At 42.0% G+C, this 13,443-nt stretch overlaps 1 protein-coding gene across 10 annotated transcripts in view; it reads right to left on the bottom strand.

The window, feature by feature from the left end:
- Positions 1-7,842: 7,842 nt before the first annotated feature.
- Positions 7,843-13,443, bottom strand: part of THRB (thyroid hormone receptor beta) — a 157,209-nt gene continuing 151,608 nt past the window's right edge. For all 10 annotated transcript variants that reach the window (XM_048301974.1, XM_048301951.1, XM_048301920.1 and 7 more), the window contains one exon: positions 7,843-13,221. In XM_048301974.1, coding sequence (XP_048157931.1) covers positions 12,980-13,221 — 242 coding nt within the window. In that variant the 3' untranslated portion in view covers positions 7,843-12,979. The remainder of the gene's footprint in view (positions 13,222-13,443) is intronic.

Below are 13,443 nucleotides of genomic sequence, written 5' to 3'. Positions count from 1 at the left end.
GGAGGGTCTGTTTGGTATTTAGAAGAAAGTAAATGGACATTTTCTGGCCTTTTTGGAATGACTTTACCATTTCTTTCAAGCTTTAGAGGCCATGTTAAACCTAGCATTCATTGGAGTTCCTCAGCTTGTGAAGCCTTAAACACTTTTCCTAGGATTTTTGCATAGTTATATAATTCCAGATTTCCCCTTCCAAAGTGTAAAATAAGATTTTTAGCTGGACTACTTCTCCTCTTTTCTTATTTTTCTTTCTTTAAATGGATCTCACATCCTCCTTTCTGAACATTTATCATTCTTATTGCCCTCAAGTCAATATTTAGCATTTTCCAATCAGTGAATCCTCTTTAAACTGAACATTCAGGATTCCTGTGGTGTAGAAGTTTCCTGGTTTTCACTTTAAGGTCTTGAGTACTTTTTGCTACTGGTTAGGGCAAAGATTGTCTATTTAATCTATAATCTCCCTAGCAAAACTTGTGAAATCAAATGACTGAGGAGAGGAGGCAGAAGGGTAAATATAAGTAGGTAATTTATGTAGTGTGCTCATCAGTCTGGCAAGCTCCTTGACCTGAGGTTTGCTGTAGTTTAGATCAGCTGGATTTTTCCTCTTCTTGTCACTTCTGCACTTTTGGCAAAGTACTTTTGGAAAGAAAATAATTTGAAAGAGAAGCTTTCAATTGCTCTCCTGTAGTTAATCGGGAATGGCAGAGATGCCTTCTAACAGCACATGCTGTGGCTGCTGTGTGTCCCCATTCTGCTGCAGAGAAGGTGTCTTTGCAGTTTGGAGCTCATTACACAGTTTCTGGCATTGTGCACACAGGCCAGGTGATAAGGAATGAGAGAGGCAGCCTGACTAGGGAGATAAGCTTCAGAAGATCCTATGGTTATATTTCCAAAGCCAGTTTTGTTTTGTTCCAGCTGAAGGTGTTAGTTTCTGGGTTTTCATGTCCAGGCTGCAGTCCCAGGATAAGCTGCAATGCTATATGTGAAGAATACCTGAACTGCAGAATCAAGAAAGTTTCTGGAAAGAAGAATGCTTTTACAAAACATCTAATTTAGTTGGAAAAGCAGTTTTCTCTCTAAACCAGTTTGAACTGCAGTCTTCCAAATAGCCTAGAGTGCATTCACAAGGGAAGATCCAAAGGAAGCAACTACCTGTGCTTTCAATGCACTTCTCTGTCCAGACTCCTCAAAGGGACAAGCTCAGCCTGTCTGCATGGCCCAGTTACAAAGAGCGCAACTGCTGCTTGTGTTGTGAATAGGATATGATTTTCAGGCAGCAAAAATTCCTACCTCCCTCACACATGTCCTCACCAGCTGTGTGCTGTAAGAATCATGGAACTGTTCGAAGAAAACTGAGCAGAACCAGACCAAAAGCACCCTACTTCTTACAAAGGCTCTGACAGCAATCCTGGGGCCCCCAGCCTGACAGCCAGGGGATATTTCTCAGCAGAGAAATTTTAGACGATAAACGGCTCCTTGAATCTATTCATCAGTGTGTTTGTCACACAAGCTACCACTTATTGTCCAGCTGCAAAATCAACACTGACAGCATAATGCACCACCTTTTCCATGTGGGAAGAGTCCTGACATTTTAAACAACAGAGGTGCCAACACTCTGCCCTGCTTTACAGCTGGTAGGGTTTGACCAGGCACTCAGTGTGCTAGGCTGCTGTCACAAAATCAGGGTTCAGTAAAAACCACTTTATTTTGTAACTTCATTTGTGTATGTGCATTGAACCTGTGGTTGGAACATGGTGTTTCAAACTGGGTTAGCTAGAAAGTTGGCTTTCCAACCAAATGAGATGTTTTGCAAAGCCCAGTGCCTTTGGGGCTTTCCCCCCTTATACAGGCTTTGTGCAGAGTAAAAATGGTGAAAAAGGTCAAAGTTCTCTCACTTTTTGTTAGACAAGTATACTGCTTCTCAATGCTGTTGATTCCGCTTAGGAAAAAAAATAGATGTTTTATTCAGAAAGGTTTCCACTAAAATATATTTTGGGGATCACAGGCTTACATGCAAGTAAGATTTTTTTCTATATCCACTTGATTTCTGAACAGCTTTAACAGCTTTTAGGCCTGAACCCAAACACATCACCATCAGTTAGATCAGCTCTTTAAACAAAACAAACCTTAAGCTATCCCTTCTCTCTCTGTTTACTTGTAGTAGGTTAGAGTTGTCATCTGTTGGTTACCCCATTTGCACTTAAAAATCATTAAAATACTGATGCTCCAGTGCAGAAGCAGTAGGAAACATTTCTGTATTAGACAAGGCATTTTACCCAGAGATTTATACAGAGAAGGGAAATGGAGGGGTGTTTTTCAACATCTATTTTCAAGAAGTGGAATTTCAAAAGCAGCTTCAAGTCTTGGGTCTTATTATTAGTCATCATTTAGTTTGCATTATGCAAAAATTATTCCATCCAGTGGGCCTGAAGTGACAGAGTAAAAAAATAAAGGGAAAACTTGGTACAGACTAGTCAGCACCCATTTCAGGAACATCATGGATGCTTAGATGGAAGGCAACAGATTTCTTAATACAATGATACTAGGTCAGCTTCTAAAATAAGTGCCAAGTGAATTAAAGCTCAGAATATGTGCTTATGTTCAGTGCTAGACTACTCCAAATCTGGTCCAAGAATAATGCAGTCCTGAGCTATCTCACAGCTTGCAAAAGCAAAGAACAGCAAGGTTTTCATAACTGACCCTTAACTCACACAACAGCAAAAATCTGCACCCTCTCACAAAGGATATAAGCTTTTGCAGTACTTTTAGAGTGATGGTATTTCCAGTCTGTGGAGAGCACTGGCAGCCACCCAGTACAACCCTCCTTCTCACAAGCCCTTGGCACCTGACTTCTGATCCAAGGGCAGCAGCTACTATGGCACACTGGAAAAGAAAATGCCCAGGAGTCAGTGTGTGCATATGGGTGACATGTAGGAATGGAGGTCAAATGGACAGTGCAGAAAAGTATTCCCTCTTCTTGATCAACCTCTCTGCTTAAAATACGTTTTGAATAGGAAGAGAACTTCATCTGCAGCAGAGACAAATGTCAACAGCTGAGACGACCTCCCTTGACTTTGAAGAAGTCAAACATCTTGGCTCTGAGGAAGGCAAACATCTCCTAAGTCTCTAATGAAGCCCATTACTTCCTTGATGAAAAGGGAAATATTACTGGTGTCAGTCTCCTGGAGCTGTGGATGGATAAAAGTGCAGCATCACAGGTTATAAAATTATTTTGAAACTTCGCTTATTAGTCCAGCCTCTTCTCCTGGCCTAGACACCTATCTTGTCTTGAAATCTCCTGGTTAAAATCCTTATAAACATCTTATTTTCCACCATAAAAAAGAAATGGATATTGTGAGGTTTATTTTGAAGTTGAAATACTATCATCATTCCCAGCTCAGGAAAAAACATGTATGGGAATAATGGAGTGTAGGTGCATTCAACTGTCTGAAGCCAAGGCTAGAGGCAAATCAGATCAGATCAGCACAGCTAGAGATGTGACAAGCTATAATTAACATTAGGTGATTGCCTAGTTGCACTACTGATTTCATTAACAGAACTTGAAATAAAAATGAAATTAAGAAGAATCCCACACCTCACACCCCAAGTGGTCTCTGTGTGTCCTTTCTGCCCTGGGTTCAGATCAGCAGCCAAGCCCTGGTGCCGGAGCTGGAGCACAGCTCCAACAGCTCCAGGCTCACAGGGCTGTGTGCCTGTCAGCTGCTCAAGGCACGAGGTGATTTCCCCATGGATATTCCCAGCTCGGTGTGTTCCCTTGCCCTCAGCACAGGGCAGCCCAGGACTTGAAGCCACCCTTGGCTACAAAAAGCTAACTATCAGCCCCAGAACACCTTTGATTTAAAGGGCAATCAGCATCTCTTTTTCAAAATAGGGTTTTAGGGATATAGCTTGGAAATGGCTTGGCCCAGTTTGGTTTTCTAGCCCTGTGGTGAGCACAAAATTGTGCATGAGTACAGGGTCTGCAGGCAGCTCAACCCTCCCTCTCTCTGGACAGAACAGCTTCCTTCCCCCACAATCTCTCATTTCTCCCTTGGGCCTTGGCAGCAATAGTCACAGCTTAGAAACTCTGGTGACAGGATACATCTGAGGAGAACAAACAAGTGAATGCTAGGATTTTAGAACCAATAAGTGCCCGTTTTAATACTACAGAGTTCTGACGAAGAATACTCTGCTTCCCAGCTTTGCAACAGGCTTGAGAGGCCGCAGACCTGTCCTGGTTGTCACCACCCATTTCCTCCAGGCAGACCTTTGTGACCATCACTCCATCTCTGTAGTTCTTGACCTGGCCAGTAGATGTCTGTTCTGGTGCCCTTCATCCGATCTCTGGTGTCAGCAGGACTTCCAAGGGAGGCTTATGCCTGTGGGGTACATTCCTTCTCCACACATGCTGCTCTGGAATGCTAGATGGATGTCAGGACCTGCCTTCATAGGCCATTAGTGGCAGCTCTGGAAGAGGTGTCTGTTCTCCCTGGAAGAGAACAGTGTCTAGGACTGAGGTGATCGGCCCAGGATAGAAAAAGCAGGCACTGATTGAATGGATAAGTGCCTTGTTCACTGCCCAGGCAGTCACAAAGATGGGCTTCATCTCCAAGGGACCCAGCTGAGCTAGCACAGAGCGTGCTCAGCTGTTCCCGGGGAGTCTCAGGGCTAGAGCCAGGATTGTGGGCACAGAGAGCAAGGAACTCACTTTGGCAAGAGGGAGAGGTCAGCAGCTTTGGCATGTGCTCTGGCATTCAGGAGAAAAACCTACCCTGCTTGCCCCACCACTTTTTTTGAAGTCTCTGAAGAATTTCCCACCACAGTCAGACAGCAGCCAGGCAAAGCCACCACACTTGTTCCCTAGGTTGAGGGAGCACTGTGGGAGGGCAAGAAGACATCCAGGTTGTCCAACCTGGCCATGGAGGCTTAAAGGCAGTGGCAGCTGACATCTGTCAGATCCCTCTGAGCCTTTGAGGCCTTCTTCTGGATTTCCTGCCCAGAAGTAAAGGAACTCCTGGCAACACAAGCATGTTGTGTTAGATGTTTCCAACCCCTGTCTGACTCAGTCCTCTGGGAAGGTCATGGTTATGCATCTTGCAGGTTCTCTGCTCCTCACGTTCATGGATTCCGACCCACTTCAACAAGATGTGCTGGTTTTAAAGTGTCAGTTATGTTTCTGTGTCTCAGTTGCAAAACACTTCCTTGTGCCTTTTGTGAAAGCAACTGACAATATCTGTGACCTCTCCTACACTTCCTTGGAGCAAGGAACAGCTTCACCAAACCACAGTCTGGGTCTCACCTTTTGCCATTATTTACAGCTCCAGCTTCAAGAGGCACAAGATTTGCCTGCCTTCCTTCCTTCCTTCCTTCCTTCCTTCCTTCCTTCCTTCCTTCCTTCCTTCCTTCCTTCCTTTCCTTCCTTCCTTCCTTCCTGTTGAGATTTTACCTGGAACATGTTTTCAGCACTGAGACATGCCCCAGCTTTCATTTCCATTTTAAAGATTACATGAGGCAGTGAAGCTTTCTGCCTCTATGGTGATCTCAGCAAAGACAACTTCTTCCTCTTTTGTTCCTACCTCTGAGCAGGGCTATACCAAAGACCTTGCTGCTACATATAACACATCTTTTTCCCCTTTCAATACAGCTTTTGTTTGGATTTTGCAAAACCTTTTATTTCTTGTAACTAGAGCATTTCTGTTCAGAGAAACACTGCTTGAAGCTTCCCCCATACCCACTCAGACAGCCTCTTGAAAATTCAAATTCCAATGAAATTCAGAAAATGACTCATTCTGGGTTTTGCTTTTGATTTGCTGATGTCCTTCTCTATTTCTTTACATTGCGTTTTCCAAATCCACTACGGATTGTCTTGTTTTCCCTGTATGTTCCACCCTGGTTCTGCACAGCAGGGCACTGAGTTTGGACCACTTTTCCAAGTTTGTAATTTTTCAAGGCACCACAAGGTCAGGATGACATAGGACCCATTTTATTTCTCCCTTTGGCACCTCTGACTCAGGGATCCCACAAACCTTTCAGTATTCCCTGAGCTTAGAAGTTTCAAAGCTCTCCCAAATTACACAAAGGGACTTCCGCAGGTTTTTTAAAATTTTTCTAAGGGACTTCATACATCTCATTTTGTGTAGCAAGGCAGCTTGTGGCAGTACCTGCAGGGTCAGTGCTTCCACCAGGAATAGGCATGAGAGGAGAGAAAGATGCTCTGTGATTCAGTCTGGAAAGGAATCTTCTCTACCAGGTAAACAGTAAAGGAGGGTTCCAATATGATAAACAGAACGCAGAGACTTTTATACATACCCTTTACTTATTCCAAAGGTGATGTGTCTGCAGTCACTTCTAATATACGAATTTTCATTTTGAAACTACTGATGCTACGGGGACTACCACACAGCACATGTGACCATAAGACACATATTTGTTTATTGTTAGAACCCCAAGTTCACAGAGAAAATCCTTCAGACGTGGCTCAGTTTCAAGGACAGAAAACCCTCATGCACTGTCACCAAGAGGACAAACAAACTGCACCTGTGTTTGCCAACAGGCTCAAGGTGCAAGAGGCAGCCCACAACAGGTCAAGAACACACTCCTGCTGTAGTGCCAGAGCTCCAGGGGAAGAGCTGACCATCTCTTATGTCCTTCTCTGTAGTGATAAATAGACCCTGAAGCAAATTCACGTGGCTCTCAGAATCCAGAGACATCACACTACTTTTTGAAAAATACAGATTTTGCCACTACATATGATAGCTGAAAATGTTATACCCAGAGCACTGGCATCTGTGGGACCAAAACTATTTCTTCACATCGAGTAAACAAGATTTTACACACCAGATTAATTCTTCACTCCAGAGCTGGTCCCGGGGGGCCAAAGCAACCCACGTTGCTGCTTGCTCGGTGCAAACCCAGCAGAGGCTTTGGCAAGGCTTCCCCATGTGGGTGCCTGAACTGGAACGCTTGAAGGGATTCCATTTAGGGCAGAGCAGGGATTTCAAGCTTTCCCTCTGGCTCCTCACATACAGCTCCTGCCTTTGAAGGCAGCCCCTCTTCCCACAGGCCTCAGTGGCAACAAACCCTCCAGGTGCTGGCACAGCCCTCCCCAGGAACACTAAGCCTGGAGTCAGGAATGTGCTCCCAGGGGTGCCAGACAGAGGGAGCTCATGGAGCTCAGCATCCCTCTGAAGGCTCCCAGCACCTCATGTGGAAGGGAATCAGGAGCAGGAGCTGGCAACCAGCCAGGAAATGCCTGTGGAAATCACCGTGAAACAGCAGCCTAAAATAGGTTTCCCATCTGGAACAGGCCAAGAAATTACTTTGGATCCAGGCAATAGGTCTGGCTTTTCTTCCTGATGGGAATGAAAGGACTGGAAGAGAAATAAGAACTGCAAAGGAATATAAGACTAGAGAAAATATCTGAATGAGAAGATCTCCAGTAGGTAGGAGACCAAGGTATGGAAAGTATGGAAAGATGGGAAGCTTATTGCTCCTGTCACACCATCCCTGTTTAGACTGGGAGTGGAGAAGGAAAGAAAGGGCGTTCCCTTAAAAAATGTAATTGAGTGAGACATAAATCAAGAGTCAGTTCACTGGAGTAAATTAAAGTTGGCTGCTGTGAAGAGTGAGGAAGTGAAAACCTTTGGTTGGCTGCCCAAGGGAAGGGAGGAGAGGAGATAAGATATGAGGTAGGTGATGAAAGGGATGCAGAAACACAGAAATGTGAACAGGTTAGAGCTGATAAAACATTGTGCTCTAGGCCCTACTTTTCCCATTCCATTGGCTTGGAAGTGTGAGACAGAGCTGACAAAAGAGCCTGCAACAAAGAGACAGAGACACCGGGACCACTTTTCAGTTATAAGCTTTTTCTTTTTTAGAATTCAAGCTTACACAGTTATCTATGCCCACTATATTCATAATTACATTTTAATATCTGCATACAAAAGCTATGTAAAAATTATTTTCTTCCCCAAATATACAAATTTTCTCTTTAGATAGTTTAAAACATTTGTGATCACAGATTTTTTTTTTAATATATTTTAGGCTGAAAAAATATTACCAATCTAGCATAACTCTTAACACTGTTTGCAAAAAAATACATCATCCAAGGTACTTTGTTTTTTACTGTATGGTGTAATGTTTGTCTTACCCTCAGGGCATGAAACTGATATAAAAAAGTAAACCAAAGAAGCAAAACCCACAAACCTCATAGACAAAGTAGTAAGTCCTCCCAACCAAATTCATAAAAAAAACCAACCCAAACCACCCTCCTCTTTAAAAAAATTATAAATGACTAATTTGATGTATTTATGAGCAAACTGAAACTGTAGAGTGCTAAGGAAGTAGGAAAAGAGAAAAAGAAATTACAGTATGTCAGCTAGTTCATGCCCTGATACTATCTTTACCAACATTAAATGTGTAATTAAATAAAGTGTCTTTTAATGTTTTACATTGTGCTCAGTAATTTACATAAATTTAATCCACACCTGGGTGCTGATGTAGATTTACAGTTGATTGTCTTGTGCATAAACAAGGTTAGCTTTTAAAGAAGGTAAACTGTGCAATGGACAGTCACAAACAACTTATTACCTGCACAATATTGCTTTTTGAAGGCGACATCAGTCAATGTGGATACACACAAATAATGCATACTCTTTGCATTTGCTAACATCTATACTAAAACTTTGTGATAAGGCCAAACCTTTTTTTTTGTTTTGTTTTTAATTTTAAAGCAAAAATATACCATAATAAAAAAAAAAACAAAAAACCAAAAACGTGCTCACACCGTTTTGAGTCTTAAAGTGGAAAATAAATCTCTATCACACTAGAATAAAATTCTCTCTATAAAATTTAAATACAGATCACTTCATTACTATATCAAAAGGAAACGTCTGGCAATCATTTCCAGATGATCACAATAACAAGACACATTAAGAGGTTCTGTTGCCTCTTCCTTTTGTGAAAAGATAAATGTTGAACACTTTCAATTGCTCTCACAGTGAGAGGAAAACGTTCCTTGGTTGTGGATTTTGATTCTGTTAATGAAAAAGGTTTAGCCTTAGGAATGCTGGCTACATCTCAAAACCATAAGACTGATTTTTAAAATTTATGATTCATGCAGCAAGAAGTCAATATGACACATACAGATTAGAGTTCCATAGCATAAAAATACATCACTAGCAATGACATGCTCTGCTTGTGATTAACAGCTCTCTCTTGGCAGATTTCTGATATAAATGGTCTTTCTGGACAGTTTTTTCCTCTTTCTGATACCTGCCTCTGAAGAAGCAAGCAGTCTGCTCAAGGATGATTTTGGACCTGGGAGGTCTAACTCTAACGTCTACATTTTGGCAGAATGTAAACAAAAATCATGATCACGCACTATATATATCATAAATATCACAACTTAACTGAGATTACACATAAAATGAGTATCTAAATGCACATGTTACTCAGGGCAATACCACGAATGGTGACAATCAGGTTTGACAGAAAAAACCTTCTGTGTAAGACCCACGTGTAGAACCACAAAGCAAATATGAGAGCCATGTGGCACCAGCAGAAACAAGACTCTGGACTGCACTGGAAAGCATAAGTTTGTTATTTCACTCAGAAGGCCAGGTACTACAAAGGGTGCTGACTGTGGCGCTGGTGTCTGCCACTGAGGTGGTCAGTCCAGGGGCTCAATCCCACAATGGCTTGAGACCACTGATATTTAGAAGTATGTCTTTGCAGAACTAAGCTCAGCTAGTTTTGCTGTCATGATCACATAAACCAGCAGTCTCATTGAGGAAGTAAAGGAAGTCACATGAAGTAAGATTGGTAGGAGATCAGAGGCCATTAGATGTCAGTACATCAAATCTGTCAAACTAAGAGCTTGGCCTTAGTTTTCAGTTAGGGAATCCTACTAACTCAGTCTGTTAATTAGTGTCAGACTCCAACTAAACCTAAAAAGCTAGAAAAGCATGTTGGTGTATGTCCTTTTTGCTTAGAGCACTGCCAGAACTGCCCAAGTTGGCTGCCTGATTTTAGGCACTTCAGTCCATCTGCAATCATCTAAGGAAGGAGGCCTGATTTTCTGAACCCTGACTAAGCACAGCTCCAAAATGCATCAGCATTTTGGAACTAGAAGAGATGTGATGTTTCCTCTCCTGGGTCCCATCAGCAGCACAGTCAAAAGCTCAGATCCATGGCAGAACAGAGCTTCAGAAGACATGCACATTTCTCTTTTCTTTGCAAGCCACTGTTGGCATTGGTGCTGATGCCTAAGCTTTTTATATATTTGTCATATATTTGTAGCTTTGTAGATTTCTAATACATGGCTGTAGCTCCCAATACTTTTCCTACCCCTCTTTCCGTACATTTTAGAACAATAAGCTAACCTTCTAACACATATTATGCTACACTCCCGAAATATTATTTAGTCTTGCCTCTTTAGCCAAGGATGTCTTATTGTTATTTTCTGTCACCATGTATCCTAGACATAATAAATATGGGGCTAGAAACTTGGTGAGGGGGGGACAGGCTCCAAATAGGGCAGTACCAAAAGGGGGGATTACTTAACTAACTGCTCTTCTAATTGGATACTATTGTTAAATATGCTAATTTGTTAAACTTATAAAATTGTAGAAGTCCTGCATCACATACGCATTTTGCCATATTTGCACCTGGAGGCCTCCAATTCTGCTTTTATATTCCCTGCTATATTAATATTGTCTCAAAAATGTGTTGTTTTGTTTCTAGATTGTGAAGGCATCACCGCAAGTAAGGGATCTACTGCTTTTCTGAGTCCCCTATTGTATGCTGTAAGTCCTCTATCAAGTCACCCCAAACCACCTATCCAAAGAGCTACTTTCTGACTCTTTGTCTCCAAGACAGTGCTCTACAAGGAATTTGGATAGAGATGTTGTTTAGACACACGCTTCAAGATGGAGCAAACATAGCCAACAAGAGAGGTTCTACAGCAAATATTTAAGAATGAATCTCCAATGGTGTGTCTTCACTGCTACCTGCAAAAAAACTCCGAAACACCCCAACGTGGTTCATGTTCTGACAAAAAAACCCCTAAGTGACAACTTTAGTGCTCATAGCTCATCACAGGTGCATATGGTATCAAAGAACAGGGAGAACGAGATTCCACATCCCTAAAAACATGCCCAATAGCACTCCAAATATTTTATCAATGATGCAGGGAAAGAAGGGTAGGAAGAATTAAACACATATACCATGTTCAATTTATAAGTTTTCCTGAGTATCCTGTTTTTATGAGCAGATAAGCACATAACATATGGGTTCAGATATTGGCCATGAGCTCTTAAAGTCAATACATCCACTCCAACAATGCCCACAACTTGCCGGGCAAATGGGTCAATACATAGCAGAGAAAGAAACTGGTACAAATCAATGCGCAACACGAAAGAATGTGGGGTATAAGGCAGTGCAAAAAACATGAACTAAGTCTCTGGTTCCCAGGAAGAACAGAAAGATGCTTTCGATGTGTCATACAAATCCAGAAGATGGTTTAATGTCAAGTTTATAAAACCCAGAGACAACATCTCTGAATGGAGATGGATGACAGAGAGGAACCTCTGCCTACCATGTCCTCATCACTGGCCTCCAAACATTCCAGGACTGTGAGTACTGGCTTGCAGACTTTGGCAGCAGGATATTTTTGTCATTGCTCAGTTTGGTTCCTGCTAGTGCAGTTAGTGGAAATAAATTAAAAGAATCAAGAGAACATCTAGTCAAATGAAACACATACAGACACCAGAGAGGGAGAACCCAGCTGATCCACACACACACACACACACACACACACGAGAGAGTCAGAGAAGGAGAGAGAAAAGGTAAAAATATGGAAATAGGTTTAAGACATCTGCTGAAGATTTGTAATTATATATATATAAAATTATATATATATGTGCATATAAACTTTATATATATATATATATAAAACCAAAGGATTACTGCTGAGCAACACTATTTGTATTACTGGGATAAAGCTGTACAGTCTTGAGTGTTGTTAATAACACAGTTGGTTTCTGTCCCATCTGAAGGTCACCCCGTATGTTTTATTCTCTTTGTCCTCATTCTGTGAGCCCTCATATCCCTGAATAACTCTGAGACACTGCCTGCTATCCTGACAGAGAGCCTTCTCCCTCAAAGTGACGGATTTTCCACACACTTCAGAAAGAGCAGACCCCTCCACTCTCAGGAAAAGCACCTCAGAGGATCAAATTTCCCTCCTCACTCTAACAAACATTCCAGTGAAGTTATCTGGAGTCCAAATTGAATAACTGAAGGTCTTAATATCTTATACACATGGAAAAAAAAAGACTCAGTCCTTTCTAACACTCTGTATTATTTTAAGTACTTGTTTTATGGGGCACAGTTAAACTGCATCTGCTGGAACAAACCTCAGAGAATGATTGGATCATGATGATGATAAAGATCCTAGATCATAGTGGTAATTGTTACGATAGAAACAATCATGAAGACCAGAAATTTCATATTATAAATTGGTCAGTTGTACCCAGCAAAAGGAGGTAATACAAGACAGAACTGTCAGGGTCAAATTAACAGTAGCTGTTTTACCTTGAAGGCCAATTTATTTTTCTGCCACTTCCATCTCTCTCCCCTATTTTCCAGGCTATGATGGGTGTGAGCTGGTGACCACGCAAATGCTGGTGAATGAGATTGGTCTGTTCATATTTTCACTGTTAAGCTGTCAAAGCACTCACATCAAAGGACTGAAGAACAAATTGCAATAGTCACAAGTACCCGCATTATAGGGATGTTTTCATCCATGTGTATACAACTGCCCCCCAGCAACCCCAAAAGAAAACCCAAACAAAACCCCAGCCCCGTCTCAAGAAACAGAAGACCACGAAAGAAGAAGAACAAACAGGTGAGAAGAGCTGGGCAATGGGATGAAATGACAGCCAGTAGTGCGACGGGGGTGTGGAGAACCACTTCAGTCTCTCTAATCCTCAAACACTTCCAGGAACAATGGAGGGAACAGTTCTGTGGGGCACTCCACCTTCATGTGCAGGAAGCGGCTGGCATGGCAGGCTCCAATCATTCGCAGGTCTGTCACTTTCATCAGCAGTTTTGGCCAAAAGTGTGCAACATGGTGTTTTCTGTAATTAATGTAGTGTTCGAATGCCAGGAGGAAACCCTCTTGACACTTTTCTATTCTCTCGACGCAAACAAGGCCTGGGCGATCTGTAGATACAAAGCAGCAGAATTATCATTCTTACTTATTTGCTTTAAGAAATTCCTGATCATAAATCAGGAAAAATAGGATGATTCTGATGCTAGGAAAGAAAGGAGAGAGACCATGGACATTTGTGGCTCTGCCACAAACTTCTTTCACTCAGGACAACTCACTTGTCAGTACTATCCCTGTTAAAACAAGAAGATAATCCTTCCTTTCTTCATCTTTTG

The sequence above is a fragment of the Corvus hawaiiensis genome, chromosome 1 (genome assembly GCF_020740725.1).
Source record: "Corvus hawaiiensis isolate bCorHaw1 chromosome 1, bCorHaw1.pri.cur, whole genome shotgun sequence".
In the NCBI taxonomy this organism is placed as follows: domain Eukaryota; kingdom Metazoa; phylum Chordata; class Aves; order Passeriformes; family Corvidae; genus Corvus; species Corvus hawaiiensis.
This window is presented reverse-complemented; position numbering and strand designations above follow the sequence as displayed.